The sequence below is a fragment of the Hyla sarda genome, chromosome 10 (assembly GCF_029499605.1).
Source record: "Hyla sarda isolate aHylSar1 chromosome 10, aHylSar1.hap1, whole genome shotgun sequence".
NCBI lineage: Eukaryota > Metazoa > Chordata > Amphibia > Anura > Hylidae > Hyla > Hyla sarda.
Window position 1 is genome coordinate 30,857,338 of NC_079198.1, and position 16,394 is coordinate 30,873,731.

General features: G+C 40.6%; 1 protein-coding gene across 2 annotated transcripts in view; it reads left to right on the forward strand.

Annotated features, from left to right (window-relative positions):
- The first annotated feature begins 4,712 nt into the window (after positions 1-4,712).
- The window catches only part of LOC130293704 (myosin-binding protein C, fast-type-like), a 93,075-nt gene continuing 81,393 nt past the window's right edge, over positions 4,713-16,394 (forward strand). The window contains exons 1-4 of one of the 2 annotated variants that reach the window (XM_056542721.1): positions 4,713-4,756; positions 5,165-5,194; positions 7,838-7,918; positions 13,402-13,550. In XM_056542721.1, coding sequence (XP_056398696.1) covers positions 4,744-4,756; positions 5,165-5,194; positions 7,838-7,918; positions 13,402-13,550 — 273 coding nt within the window. In that variant the 5' untranslated portion in view covers positions 4,713-4,743. Of the gene's footprint in view, positions 4,757-4,874; positions 4,906-5,164; positions 5,195-7,837; positions 7,919-13,401; positions 13,551-16,394 lie in introns of those variants that run through there. The other variant, XM_056542720.1, reaches the window with a different exon arrangement.

Below are 16,394 nucleotides of genomic sequence, written 5' to 3' on the forward strand. Positions count from 1 at the left end.
ATGGAACTACTTAAAAAAAAAAGTCAAACTTTGTTTTAACATAATGGCCCTTATTTACTAAGAGTGTTGTGTAGGTTTCTTTGTGGGTTTTAATTCCCTACAATTTATTTTCCACGGTATTAACTAAGGTTTCCCTACCTTTTCCACTTTCCCTACACTTTGCCTTATTTACACACGCTCTGATCTGTCTGGTTTTCCTCAGCTCAAATCCACCACATTTTATGTGGAAACCTTAGTAAATATGTTGTTTTTTTGTGAAAATGTCGGGAACACGGCCCTTTTCAGAGACCACGCCCCCTTTCCCCAGCGACAATGACCTTTTTTCAGGTTTTCTTAGCAAAATGGAGAGTTAGTTGGGGTTTTTTCAATTCTGGCGCAAATTCTGGTGCAAAATCTGGCACAGACAGAATTTCTAGTGCAGTGCGACAGAATCTGGCGCACAACCCAACAAAACATGTCGGGTTTGCAATAGTAAATGAGGGCCAATAAATATTTTTAAAATTGCCCTATTCTGACCCCTATAACTTTTTATGTTTTTCTCTATGGGCTGTTTGCGGTCTTTTATTTTGCATTGGGATCTTAATTTTTATTGGTCCCACCTTTGCATATATGTGACTTTTTGATCACTTTTTATTCCATTTTTTTCTGGGATGCGAGATGACCAAGAATTAGCTATTTTGCGTTTACACTGTTCATTTTATGGAATAAATAATGTTATATTTTAAATTCTGCTAGTAGAATCTACCTGAGGCAAACTTTATCAGCAAATCGCCCTGGGACCAGCACAGACTATTTCCGGTGGGCATGGAAAATGATTGGCCCAGCAAAAACCTTGTGGGGGGGGGGGGGGGGGGGGGCTGATAGTGACCAGTACCGCACCTGTCAGAAACCTCTTAGATCCCACAGCATTTAGCAGTTAATGGCTGCACTATCACTGAGTTAATCACTGTGAGTGGTGGCGGCTCCTACACTCACTTCATTGCGCGAGAGTTATCAAAACCTGTGGAGAGAAAATGTTGACCGGTTGCCCATAGCAACCAATCATATTGCTTCTTTCATTTTCAACAAGGCCTCTGAAAATGAAAGAAGTGATTGGTTCTATGGGCAACTGGTCAACTTTTTCTCTGCACAGGTTCTTCCCCATTGTACAGTACAACATACATGTTTGTTGCTGTGCCCATAAGCCCAGACTGCAGCGCTATATATATATATATATATATATATATATATATATATATGTGTATATATATATATATATATATATGTATATATATATATATATATATATATATATATATACATACCGTATTTTTCGTCATATAAGACGCTCCGGCATATAAGACGCACCTAATTTTATAGGATAAAAATGTAGAAAATAAAGATTCTGAACCAAATACAATGTAAAGTACAGGACAGTGATCTTCAACCTGCGGACCTTCAGATGTTGCAAAACTACAACTCCCAGCATGCCCGGACAGCCCTTGGCTGTCCGGGCATGCTGGGAGTTGTAGTGTTGCAACATCTGAAGGTCCGCAGGTTGAAGACCACTGGTATAGGAGATAGTATTCCCTTATCCCCGCCGCTCCGGACCGTCACCGCTCGTTACCGCTGCCCTGGATATCGCCCTCCATCGCTGTCACCGCGTCCCCGGGGTGTCCCCGTCGCTCCGGAACATCTCTGCTGCCCGGTATCCTCGCTCTCCGTTGCCGCCATGATGTCGCTACGCATGCCGCTACGCACGCCGCTCCTATTGGATGACGGGACGGCGTGCGCAACGACGTGATGACGACGAAGGAGAGCGCCGGACATGCAGGGGATCCCGGCACGGAGCAGACACCAAGGAGGCAGGTAAGGTCCCTCCCGGTGTCCTGTAAGCTGTTCGGGATGCCGCGATTTCACCGCGGCGGTCCCGAACAGCCCGACTGAACAGCCGGGTTAGTGTTATTTTCGCTTCAGACGTGGCGGTCAGCTTTGATCGCCGCATCTGAAGGGATAATACAGGGCATCACCGCAATCGGGGATGTCCTGTATTAGCCGCGGGTCCCGGCCATTGATGGTCGCAGGGACCGCCGCCATAGGTATGTATTCGCCTTATAAGACGCACCAACTTTTCTTTGGGGAAGAAAAAGTGCGTCTTATACAGCGAAAAATACGTTATATATTGTATGACCCCTAGGGGTTAAGATATGAAAGCTGAGCTCTGATTTTTTGTAGGGGCAATAAAGACAGTTTTTCTATTAGACAGTTTTATAAACTTCCCCCTATATATTTTACTGGGATACCTGTGTGCAGATAAGTAGAATTGGCTCCACTTTCCAACACAATAAGCAAAAGGTATGCTAACTCATACTGCCCCAGCATAATCCAAAAGAACACATGTCGTGCCCTTAGAAGTCTATGAATACATTCAGGATTTACATCAGGATCATTTACTGTTGTAAATGTCAGACATACAAGTGGTGTGAACTGATTCTTCAGACAGTCTTGATGCTCCCTTCAGTTTAAAATGTACAGCAACCTAACTTCCTGCCTGGTACCCATCATTGAATAACTACAATAGAGGTTATACACATGTATTGATACAATTATACTGTGTTTACTGTCCAGTATACGGCCTCTCATGGTCTAGCTCAACCTAGGCCCGATCAGCACTTTACAATAAAAGCTAAATTTTGAACACCAATATATTAGATTAAAGATTTATTATTATTGTCTACTGAAAAGGGCATTATTTTATATATTACAATGTATAATATTACAATATAACTATTGTAAAAGGTATAAAATATCTAAAATACAAACCAATTATCACCCAGTTATGGGGCAGTAAGTGACTTGGCTATGGAAACTGTATTCTGATTAAAGTCTTTGGGCTCACTGATAAGCCAATGAGGCCATTCTTAGTTATAAAGGGAATATTTCATTTGGGGGTTACTTCAAAAAGCTAAATGAGAGAACAACAAAACATATAGAAAGATAGAATGTGTCGACAGATAAGAACCATTTGGCCCATCTAGTCTGCCCAATATTCTGAATACTATCAATAGTCCTTACCCATTATCTTATATGAAGGGTAGCACTGCTGAGAAATTGAAAACTTCTTGTCAGGCTATTGAATAAGATCCCAATAGTGGGTAACTATGTAATACACTGTTTTTTTTTTTTTTCAAAGGGCCCCTTTTACTATAATATAAGTAAACTAAGTTATGGATGTATGTGGATAGAACGTTGATCCAGAGATTTATTCTGATTGCCATATTTGAGTCAGGGAAAAATTGGCAATTGGCATCAGCCTCACAGGGTATTATTTGCCTTCCTCTGGATCATCCCAGGAGGGTTATTGGTTGAACTTGATGGATTCTTGTCTCTTTGCAACCTTTTGAACTAAGTAACTATGTAAAAAGAATTGAAGTAAAAGGGCAACGCATTGTGTTACATCTAGTTCTGTAATATGTTAGTTTATTTAAATATTTTGCAGCACAACCATTTTACTGTACATACAGAAAAACAATATGGATCTTAAAGGAAGAATTATCTTGCCTGCATTTACACATTAAGGGTACGTTCACAAGAGCGGATCCCCAGCGTATTTTATGCTGCGGATCCGACTGCTGTATGGTGCCTTTAGATGGGCCTTTTTTGAGCGGCAATACATCGCTACGAGCTGACACACTGAAGCTCCCCCTGCTCTATGAGCTAGGCCAAGAGCTGCCGCAATGTACGAGTATACTGTGTATGCACGCGGCGACTTGCACATCACAGTGTGTCTGCTCATAGCGATGTGTTGCCACTCCGAGCAGCCACCATACAGCGGTCCTTCAGCGGTGAATCCACAGCGTAAAATACACTGGGGAGCCACTCATGTGAACGTACCCTAAATGTAGCTTGTTTCAGATATGGTTGTGTCAATGACCATAAAGCAATGAAGCTAAATAAGGCCCATATATAGAATAATGTAACAATATTAGACTAGTCATACACAATGTATAATTAATATAAGATTGGATTATGTTGTCAAATATTATACTCCATGGCTAATCAGGATTGTTCCAGTCTCAATGTAATGTTTTTGGTTGGAAAAAAGAACAACATACACAACATGATTGGAGATGCAGAGAATTATCCTCATACTTTGTGTAACATGTCCAATGTCCAAACACATTAGAATAAATCATGTATAATATATGTATGCTTGTATTGTGTGTCTTTGTGATATGTTGTATTGAATGTATTGTACATGTGCATGCTTTTCTCGTTGTATATGTCTCTGTAAATGGAGTTCTGTGTTGTCTATAAAGTCTGTCTGTATGAGTGGCATTGCTATATCCTCTCTTATGTATGCTGAGTTATCAAGAATGCTCTGTGTGATGTTTTCCTTTTCTCGCATGTAAATGTTGACTGTTATATGTTTACTGTCCCAGATGTTTGTAGTTGATTTCCTATATGTTTCTGCATGTTCCATATTTCTGTTCAACGTCTTTCATCGAAGGACCAGGCTGTTACCAGTTTTGGAATTACAGCTGAAGAGCCATTTTGCATGTGGCATGGAAGACCCGGTTGGAGACTCATCATGTCAGAAAACCATTTTTCATTGCAATACAGCAATGAAGTATTGTTTGCACAGTTTCTTGTTCATACTTGGTGTAGCGCACGGTACACAACTTGGTGAATAATGCCTATTCTTTACACCTTTTCTGAGTATACATTTTAATTTTCTGATTTACAGAGTATTATGACGAAGACATGGCACAGGATGGTAAGTCTTCAAAACTTAGAGACATAAGCAGTCATCAGAATAGATATACGACACTTCACTATGAGTCGAAGAAAAATCAAGATACCTTTAATCCTTTAAGAAGATTGGATTAGTCTCCTTTCAGTCTGAAATGTTTTTGAAATCAACAGGTGAAGACAAAGTAGTCTAATACAGCATGAAATGCATGATGGGTAATGATACACGGCTGACCGACTATTTTCCAATGGTTGTAATAGGAACACTGGAACACTTAGAACATCAGAGAACCAGAATTATGTATCATCGATCGGTGGGGCATGCTGTCTACATGATGTTGTGTTAGATAATGTGCTTGGCTGGTTCAGTTAGCAAACAATTTCTGTTGTCTTGACTTTTTTATGAGTGTCCATTTTCGTTTTTAATTTACAGAGGACTACTTTGAAGACATATCTTCGTATGGTAAGTTTTTCAAGTCCAGAAGACGGGCATCAGAAAAAAAGAAAAACATCTGGCATTCATTCAAACATCCCAACGCAGTATTTACAATAGTTAGTTAGGATTATAAAAAGGAACATAATGAAAAATCTAGTTTATCATTGAATTTAATACTTAATCTAATTTATTATTATTTACAGTATATGGCTTGGCGATAACAGGTCATAAATCTTTTTTGGTGAATTACTGAGAAGAACATTTTACAGCTTTTGAAGTCTGGAGTTTTGATACTTTTTATTATGCTGCTTAATTATTTTATACGTTTTTCCAATCAATTATTTGATATGATTTTAATGCAAATGTGTTGTTAGTTACTGTACATATTTAGCTCTGTTAACATAGCATCATGGCTTCTGTTTATTACAGAAGCAAATATTGTTGGACTCCACTAACCATATTAGGGTCCATTGAGTTATGCACTACCTCAAACTACTTCGCATGCAACTAAAATATAGGGCTTTAACTACCAAGTTTTCATAAACAGAATTGTACATCTTGTATGTCCCTAATTTTTTTACGTAATCCATTATTTACTAAATGTTTAAAGAACATTGGTTATATTTTAATAGCTACTATAGTTAAGTTTTCCTCAATGTATATAAAAAACTCTAAATACTACCTGACAACAGTTGATATTGTGAGAAATAGGGATGAGCGAATTGAATCTGACGAATCCGAACTCGTCACGAATTTCAGAAAAATTTGATACGTAATGAATGGCGAATATCGCCGGGATTCGATTGCGCAAAACGCTTAATTAAACTCCATTTAGTGTGGTAAAGGCTCCAGGGGCCGGGCATCTACAATGGCGGATCCACATGTGAGGGAAGTAAACTTTGCAATCACTTCAGCCACTCGTACACCGCAAAGCACACCCTCCTTGAGCTGGAACATCAGAACGGTATCCTCCAACATAGTCTGATTTGTGATGTTTCCACACGGAATTCAACCCTCCATATGTTGGACTGACTATACGAACGGCGAAAAGTCATCACCGATTTCTTGATCCAAGAGGATAGGGGGACTCCCCTGTGTAACTTCAATATCAACCAGTGGCAGCTCATACGTGACATGTCATATGCTCAGGCCCTTTGAGGAAGCCACATTATTAGTCAGTCACCAGGATTACGGGATTAACAACGTCATTCCACTACTTCATTTACTTGGAAACGATGGCTGGTCAGGGCACTAGAGATGTGGCACCTACATCTCATGTGCAAATGAGCCCTGTGGGGGCTGAACTGGAGGAGGAGGGGCACAGTGGAGCACAGTTTAGGTTTTACGAGATGGGCAGTTTTTCTAGTCATCTGACAGAGGACCCAGACACATTATAGCAGTATGCAGTGGAGATGGAGGCAGATAATCCCTCCGATGCATGCTCACTTGCTTGCATAGTGACCACCGAATTGTCACCTTTCGGCAGCGGGATGACTTCTGGCTCTCCACCTTATTGGGCCCTCGCTATCGGCACAAAATGGCGGCCTTTTTTACACCCACTGAGAGGATGGACAAATTGACGTACTACAGAGACATCCTATGTAGTCAGTTGGCCGATGCCTATCTGCGTCCATCCTCTCGCAGGTCTGACTTGGGGGGGGGCTTCTGTGCTCACCTTCCACTGCCATGGCTGCTGGGGAGGGGTGGGGTGGCAGGAGCAGTATCGGCGTATCAAATTTTTTAAAAATTCGCTCATCTCTAGTAAGAAACATAGTGCTGTAATAGTTAATGTGTATCTCTGCTTAGTACTCTGAGTGCACAAAGGTGTAATGTTCTCAATGGGATGTGAGTCTTATTAGTTAAGCTGAATATTGAGGGTATATACACATGGAACATAATTTTAGGGAAGAGAGCCATACTAATACTGCAGAGTCAACCCCATGCCCTCAGTCTGGTACAACTGTTTAGCTGCCTTTTGTTGTGACAATGGTTTAGTTCTCACATAATTATTTTATACGTAAAGGACAACTCAGTTTACTAAAATATGCACAATTACGAATCCTCATATAACTATTTAGTGTACGTCCTTATGTCGCCAGACCTGCATGCAGTGGCTAATGGCTGCACAATTTTGCTGGTAATGTTAGCAACATCACACAGCCATTGCCCACTGCATGGTTTCGTCCACATGCGGTAGCAGTGATGAATCGAATCACTGTAACTTTGCTCATCTCTAGTTATATTGTACCCTAACTTCATACCTACATATGCTTATTACAAAAGTTATTTAGCTGAAAAGCTCTGAGCAGATCTGCCTTTGTCAAAGGGTACCTATACACCTTTGTGCACTTTAAGCACTAAATAATCGAAAAACATGGGGATTTAGCCTGCCTGTTGTCAGCATACCAAATCTTTATCATATATTGGGCACGTTAAATCACGAAGGAAAAATTATATTTTATCAAAATGCTACACATCATATAAGGTGAGCATATAGCCAATATTCATTAAAAACTTTAACCTTTACTGTATATTGTTTGTGTGTCCATATATATATATGTAGTTATTTAGATACAATTATTTATTTCTGTCTTGATACATTACTACAGTATGTGGTACAATATATTATTACTTTGAGTTATTTCAAATGTCTTTGTGTTTTGATTCAAGATGCTCCTGAACCCGAAGTCGATTTAGCCACCCATACAGGATTATTTGTGAAGAAACCTCACGATTTAAATGTGCAAACAGGTATGTGCTGACACTTCTGTCGACAATATCGCAATCAAATGTACTTGTGTCACTCAGGTTTATTATTATTTATTACATGCACCAATTTTAAGATTGAGACATGCAGTACAGAGTGACCACAGAGCACAAAGATACAGTGCAAGGATCTGTTATTTTGGACAAGCTATCCCCTTGTACAAAATAACAGAGCTCTCCCGTGGAAAACTTTTTTTTTTTAATCGACTGGTGCCAGAAAGTTAAACAGATTTGTAAATCACTTCTATTAAAAAATCTTAATCCTTCCAGTACTTTTTAGGGGCTGTATACTAAAGAGAAATACAAAAAAGAAATGCATTTCCTGTCATGTCCTGACCACAGTGCTCTCTGCTGACCTCTGCTGTCCATTTTAGGAACTGTCCAGAACAGCATATGTTTGCTATGGGGATTTTCTTCTGTTCTGGACAGTTCCTAAAATGGACAGCAGAGGTCAGCAGAGAGCACTGTGGTCTGGACATCAAAGAAAATGCATTTCTTTTTGGATTTATACAGCCCCTAAAAAGTACTGGAAGGATTAAGATTTTTTTTTATAGAAGTGATTTACAAATCTGTTTAACTTTCTGGCACCAGTTGATTTAAAAAAAAAAAAGGTTTCCACGGGAGTACACCTTTAAAGGGGTACTCCGCCCCTGGCATCTTATCCCCTATCCAAAGGATAGGGGATAAGATGTTAGATCCCCACGGTCCCACTGCTAGGGACCCCGGGGATCGCCACTGCGGCACCCCGCCATCATTACTGCACAGAGCGAGTTCGCTCTGTGCGTAATGACTGGCGATACAGGGGCCGGAGCAGCTTGATGGCATGGCTCCGCCCCTCATGACATCACGGCCCGTCCCCTTAATGCAAGTCTATGGCAGGGGGCGTGACGACTGCCACGCCCCCTCCCATAGACTTGTATTGACAGGGGCAGGCCGTGACGTCACGAGGAGCGGAGCCGTGACGTAACGATGCTCCGGCCCCTGTATTGCCCGTCATTACGTACAGAGCGATCTCGCTCTACGCAGTAATGATAGCGGGGTGCTGCAACAGCGATCCCCGGGGTCCCCAGCAGCGGGACCCCAGGGATCTGACATCTTATCCCCTATCCTTTGGATAGGGGATAAGATGTCTTGGGGCGGAGTACCCCTTTAAGGGGGGGGGGGGGGAAGAGAGCTACACCCACCAGCTCTGGAGAACTGCAAATTAGAGATGAAGCCTGCAGAGCAGTAATCTGCTTAAAAACAAATAAAAGAAAGTTCAATGTAGAACTCTCTTTTAGTGAAAAAAATATGAAAAAAGTTTTGTTTGATTGCATCATAATGTAAACAGTCTGAAGAAATATTAGTATAAACAGGAGATACAAGGAGATTCACACCAGCTGCACCTGTGCAAAATCTATCTGTCCAAGTCTAAAGTGCAAGATAAATGTGCAGAAAACACATCCAGCACTCTTGCTCCAAAGAAAAATGGTCATAGTAGCAACATAAAAAAATGACCTACAAACATGGATTGTGCAACATTTTGAAGCATTTCTGGCCTGTGCACCAAGTGCTGGAAACAATCCAAGGCATTACAACCAGACTGTACAGGATAAAACTCAAAATTTTTGTCTTTAAATTAGTTATGCCAATGGGTAGACGCACTGTTAGAGGAACTGTGCCTGAGTTACTTATGAGTAGGAATAGGGAGAAAAATTGGGATGAGATCCGGCGCCTCCTCCGATGTAATAAAGATGTAACAAAACTGCCTATATTTAAAAAAGGCTGTTTTATTTAAGCACCCTCCAATAAAACAGCCTTTTTTAAATATAGGCAGTTTTGTTACATCTTTATTACATCGGAGGAGGCGCCGGATCTCATCCCGATTTTTCTCCCTATTCCTACACGTTAGAACCGGACTTGCCAGTCATGGTTAGGGATGCAGAGGCAGCCACCTACCTAACGCCACCGTACGCTTGGATCTCGGACCAGGGATACCAACGGCTTCTTGCTATCTGAAGGCTTACAAAGGTGTTGTGCCCGCAGAACAACTAACCACGGTAAGGTGCATCTAACTCGCACGTACCCGTTTTTACCTCAAACGGTATCACACCAGGAGCGCGCCTCTCCTTTTTCCTTTTATTTTGAGTTACTTATGAGATACCCAATATGATTTGTCACTTATGCAGGAGGAAAAGAAATGTATTTTTGGCTATGCTGTGACGTAGAAGCATTGTACATTTGCATACCCCAACATTTAGGCTTAATAGCCATATAAGAGAAAATTCTGAGGTACTTGACTTATAGGACACACGGCCTACAGGTACGCCCTGACGTCTTGGTACTTAAGGACACAGGATGTACCTGTACGTCTATGAGATATCCGGCCCCTGCCACTCGCCGGGTGGGGATCGGACCCGGTTGCCGTCCGATAAGTCCCCTTTCACCCTTTAGCAGCAGGAGTGAGGTGGCACTGGTGCCACCCCACGATCGTCCTTATTTGACGAATCAGGACTCCTGCTGTGGTAGTGTCCCTAATGGCACCCACTCCACCCCTATTCCAGAGGGCGAGAGCGGGTGCCATGGAGTCCGTACCTGAGTGGGGGCCCCCGATCCCCACCATCGGCGGGATCGGGGCCCCAGGAATGAAGATAGTGGCAGTGGCGACAGGTAGGAGGAGCATCACGCAGCAGCAGGAGGTAAGGCTGACCTCCTGCTGTTGGTTAGCAACAACTCCCTGCGTGCACATAAGGGCACACTGGGAGTTGTTGTTATGCAACAGCAGAAGGCAGAACTATAACTCCCAGCATGCCCTTTGGTAGTTTGTGCATTCTGGGGGTTTTAGTTATGCAACAGCTGGAGGCACATTTTTTCAATGAAAAAGTGTGCCTCCAGTTGTTGCATAACTACCACCCCCAGCATGCACAAACTACCAAAGGGCATGCTGGGAGTTGCTATAGTGAGCCTCCAGCTGTTGCATAATTACAAGTCCCAGCATGCACTGATAGACCGTACATGCTGTAAGAGCATGCTTCGGCTGTAAGTGCATGCTGAGATTTGTAGTTTTGCAACAACTGAAGGGACACTGGTTGCAAAATAGAGTTTGTTATCTAACTCAGTGTTTTGCAACCAGTGTGTCTCCAGCTGTTGAAAACTACAACTCCCAACATGTACTGATAGACTTAAATTTATACATTTAAAATTGACATCTTCTGACCACTATAACTTTTAATTTTTTTTGTATTTTTTTTTTGTATTGATTGGACTTTTTGATCGCTTTTTATTCATTTTTTTTCATGAAATAAAAAGTGACCAAAAATACGCTATTTTGGACTTTGGAATTTTGGGTTTCATCCTTTGCCAGGGACACCTGCAACCTGCCTCCATCCTACAAGGTTTAGGTAGGAAGACAGGGCAACACCGGATACTCTGTTAGTTGATAATAAAAGACATGGTGTGAAACAATTCATACACTGCCACAGGACATAGGGCCTCATGCACATGCATAATTTATATAATGTTGGAAGTAAACAATGTTTAAAAGAGGATAAAAGAACACATTTGTCATGCTCGGAATCCTATTGCTATTAGGTATTTTAGAACTGAAGATTAGGGAGATCTGTCCGGATTCTGTTTTCTTGGCATAGGGTGGGTGACTGCAGACAGGTGTTATTGAAAGAGAAACTCACTAGATTTTCATGGAATATACTTTTGTATCTTTTGGTTTAAATTTTAGAACAGGTCATATACAGCATTATTGATGAGGACTAGCTTTCCTGTTAGCTCCCGATTTTCTTATACATATGTTATTAATTGTCTATAATGTCATGTGTGTCTTTTGGGTGGAGTATTTTGTGTTTAACCCATCTAGAACACAGGGCATACAGGTACGCCCTGACATCCTGGTACGTAAGGACCCAGAGCGTACCTGTATGTCCTTAGTCCTGTTAATGGGGTTTAAACTGTTCTCACGAACAGAGAATGGGTTAAACTCAGTGGGTCCTGGTTGCTAAACTGGTTAAACCTGGTGGGTCCCGGGAAACCAGGATAATCAGCTAATGCAGAGCACTGCTGATTGGGCCGATGCCCGGCATTAACCTTTTTGACGCCGCAATCAAAGTTGATCACAGCATCTAAAATGAAACTAAAACTATCCCGGCAGCTCAGCGGAGCTGATCGGGACTATCGCGACAAAACCGCGATGTCCTGATCAGCTTACTGGACGACGAGAGGGTCCTCATCTGCCTCTTCATCATCCATTCGGCCATCTGCTGCTCCAAGCCTGCTCAGCAGGCTAGGGCAGTAGAGTGCTGAGAACACTGATCAATGCTATGCTATGGCATAGCATTGATCATTGTAAGCAATCAAAAGTGTGCATGTTATAGCCCCCTGTGAGGGCTAAAAAAAATATGTAAGTGTAAAAATAAAAGATCATAAAAGTGAATTAAAAGTTTAAATCACCACCCTTTTCCCATTTTTTAAATAAAATGTTGTAATAATTTTTTTTTATAAACATATGTGGTACCACCACGTGCATAAATGTCTGAACTATTAAAATATAAGTTTAGCTAAACCGCACGGTCGATGGCGTACACGCAAAAAAAAATACTAAAGTCCAAAATTGTGCATTTTTGGTCACTTCCTATACCATAAAAAACTAATAAACAGCGAACAAAAAGTCTCAGCAAAACTAAAATAATACCGATAAAAACTACAGACTACGTGAAAAATTTGCCCTCATATAGCCCCCTATGCGGAAAAATAAAAAAAGTTATAGGGGTCAGAAATGACAATTTTAAGCATACTAATTTTGGTGCATGTAGTTAGGATTTTTTTAAAGTAGTAAAATAAAATAAAACCTACATAACTTAGGTATCCTTTTAACCATATGGACCTATAGAATAAAATCAGGCGTCATTTTTACTGAAAATTGCACTATGCAGAAATTTACAAAATGGCATTTATTTTTCAATTTTACCCCACAAATATATATTTTTTGTTAAATTTTGTTATTAAATGATTGATGTCATTACAAAGTACAATTGGTGGCTCAAAAAACAAGCCCTTATATGAGTCTGTAGGTGCAAAATATAAAGCGGTATGATTTTTAAAAGGAGAGGAGAAAAAATCGAAAGTAAAAAAAAAAAAAATTGGCCTGTCCTTAAAGGGGTACTCCACCCCTAGACATCTTATCCCCTATCCTTTGGATAGGGGATAAGATGTCTGATTGCCGGGGTCCCTCTACAAATGTTGCTACCAGTTTTGCAGAAGTAATTTTTTCTTCATTTCGCTGTTATGATAATTTTTATGCTTTGGATAAATAAATGAATACATTTCAATAAGTTTACTATGGAGATGAGATTATGTTAAACATTACACTACCTATACAGTGTGTGTGTGTGTGTGTGTGTGTGTGTGTATTTTTTCCTTTTTTTTTCTTTATTCATTTATTTATTTTAACCTTTTTGTTCTTTCCACTTTTTGTACAGGGAAAGATTTTTCTGTGAACATTACTGTAAATGGTACTCAGCTTACTGCAAAGCCTACAGTGAAATGGTTTAAAGGAAAATGGCTGGAGCTGGGAAGCAAAAGTGGAACCCGATACAAGTTTGAAGAAAGTTTTGATGAAGCAAAAAAGGTATAATTTTATTTTTTAAGATTTAATAAATTTACTTGAATTAACTCCTTAAAGTAAATGTATTGCCTTCATGTGTTTATACTGGTTAGAGACAGATACAGAAACAAGTTCTTTTTTTTAATCAGTTGCTATTTTCTGATTTTAATTTCTCTCGTAGTACATTATTATGGGGGATATCATCTTGCCTGAGCTATTTTTACAGCATTTAGAGATATGTTTTACTGCAAGCTCCATGGACATAGACACAATAGTCTGACCCAGACCCTATTGACATGAATTCCCATTTAAGTTAACTGGAATGCTCTGTGATAGCTTCAGTCAATGTGAATGGTGGTGGATCCAGTGTTATCCTTCTACTGGTGTAACCTTTCCCTTTAATCCTATTTGACATGATAAGTAGGAAACAGCTGAAAAGTGAACAGTACACAATAGGAAGTCTCACCCTTTTATAAGCAATCATTTGATGCCAGTGACAGTGGGTATCAACTGCTGATAGCAACCAGCACTCGTTGTGTATTAGGCAAGCTCAGCTTCTGAGTCTGCTTTATATACCCTGAGCATGCATCTTCCCTATATATATGGTGGTTGTTGCCAAGGGGTTAGAAAAAAATGTTCTGGGGCCTACCAAAAATATGTAGTGGTGGCCTTAACCCTTTTCCGCCCCAGGACATATGCATATGTCCGAGTTGCTAGCTAGTTAGCGCAACTGGACGAATGCATACATCCTAGCGATCTACTGCTCAGTGCTATGCGCTGTAGGAGATTGCCAGCAGGACCGGGTGTCAATCACAGCCGGGGTCCCGCCGCAGCTGCCGAGAATGAGATCGCGTCGGTCTCAGCAGCATTGTACCAACAACAATTGTGCCCAGTGGGCACGAACACCCTCTGATACCCTCCACCATAAAATTTAACTTTTTTTTATTCACTTACTATATACAGAAATAGGAGATTAAAAACACATTCACTATTCACTGGTTTATGCTCTATCGACCCTGTAAATCCAGATATACTGATTGGTGTCCTTTAATCAAGGATCGATTCATTTTACCTAGGGGAAGGATATTCAGTGCTGTACAACACCACTGACAGATTGCAATAGCCTGTGATAGAGTGCACCTGCAGTGTGCACTTCAACTGTTTATTTAATACCAGTGAGATAGAGATGTTGAGATATCAGTGAAACAGAGCTGGTCTCAGCAGAATTAACCAATAGATGCCATGATCAGTCCTGATCACAGAATCTATAATGTTGACAGGGGAAGGGGGCTTGCGGGATTCCGTTGGATGCCATGGCAGCAGGAGGCCAGGTGATGGTCTCCTGTCTGCCTAGTACAGCAGCCTGTGAGATCCAGCCATAGGCTGATACTGGCAGTTATACTGTGCTGCAGTACAGATGTACTGCAGCATAGTATAACAGGTTAAAAGTGAAAAGTAAAAAAAATGTAAAAGGTTTTAAATAAATTAATAAAGTAAAAAAAAATTATAAATAAATACCCCTTTCCCAATAAAACCATATATTATCATCCCCCCCCCAAAAAAAAAATAACCTGTACATAATAGGTATTGCAACGACCGTAATGACTTGTACAATAAATAGATCATTGTATATATCCCGCACGGTGAATGGCGTAAAAAAATTCTAATTTTGGTCCAAAACGTGGAATAAAAAAGATCAAAAGGTAGCATGAATGACAAAAATGGTACCAATAAAAAGTAAAGGTTGTCCCGCAAAAAATAAGCCCTCACTTAATGGCGTTGGATGAAAAAAAAAAAGTTATGGCTGTTAGAACATGACAACACAAAAAAGGGGGAAAAAATTTTTGTTGGAAAAATAATTTTGGAGCTTTTCAAATTAATTACTGCATGAATCAACAAAGATTTACCATTAATATTAAGTACAATATGTCACGAAAAAAAATATTTCAGAATTGTTTCGCTAAGTAAAAGCATGTCAGAGGTATTACCACTTAAAGAGACACAGGGTAGATTTGAAAAATTGGGCCCGGTCATTAACCCCTTAAGGACTCTTAAAGGGGTACTCCGGCCCTGAGACATCTTATCCCCTATCTATATCCCCATGACTCGGCCCCTGTCACGCCCCCTCCCATAGATTGCATAGCGGGGGCGGGCGTGACATCACACAGGGGCGGAGTCTTGATGTCATGATACTCCGGCCCCGTGGTCGGCACCCGGCTGTTTGTGAGTTGGCACCGCGGCGTGCAGCTCAAACAGGTGGGTGGTGAATAGAACATTGCGGGGGTCCCCAGCAGGAGGACCCCCGCAGTGAGACATCTTATCCCCTATCCTTTGGATAGGGGATAAGATGTCTCAGGGCCGGAGTACCCCTTTAAGGACTAAGTCCTTTTTTGCAATTCTGACCACTGTCACTTTATGCATTAATAACTCTGGAATGCTTTTAATTCATTCTGATTCCGAGACTGTTTTTTCGTGACATATTCTACTTTAACATAGTGGTATATTTTCGGCGTTACTTACTTCCTTTCTAGGTGAAAAATCACAAAATGTAATGAAAAAACTTGGAATCTCTCTGCTTGTAAGGAAGATGGATATTCCAAATGAATTTTATATTGATTCACAAATACAATATGTATACTTTATGTTGGCATCATAAGGTTGACATTAGAGGGCTTCAAAGTATAGAAGCAATTTTCAAAATTTTCACAAATATTTCTAAATCAGAATTTTTCAGGGACCTGTTAAGTTTGAAGTGGATTTGAGGGGCCTTTCTGTGAGAAATACCCTATAAATGACCCCATAATAGAAACTACACCCCTCAAAGTATTCAAAATGATGTTCAGAAAGTTTGTTAACCCTTTAGGTGTT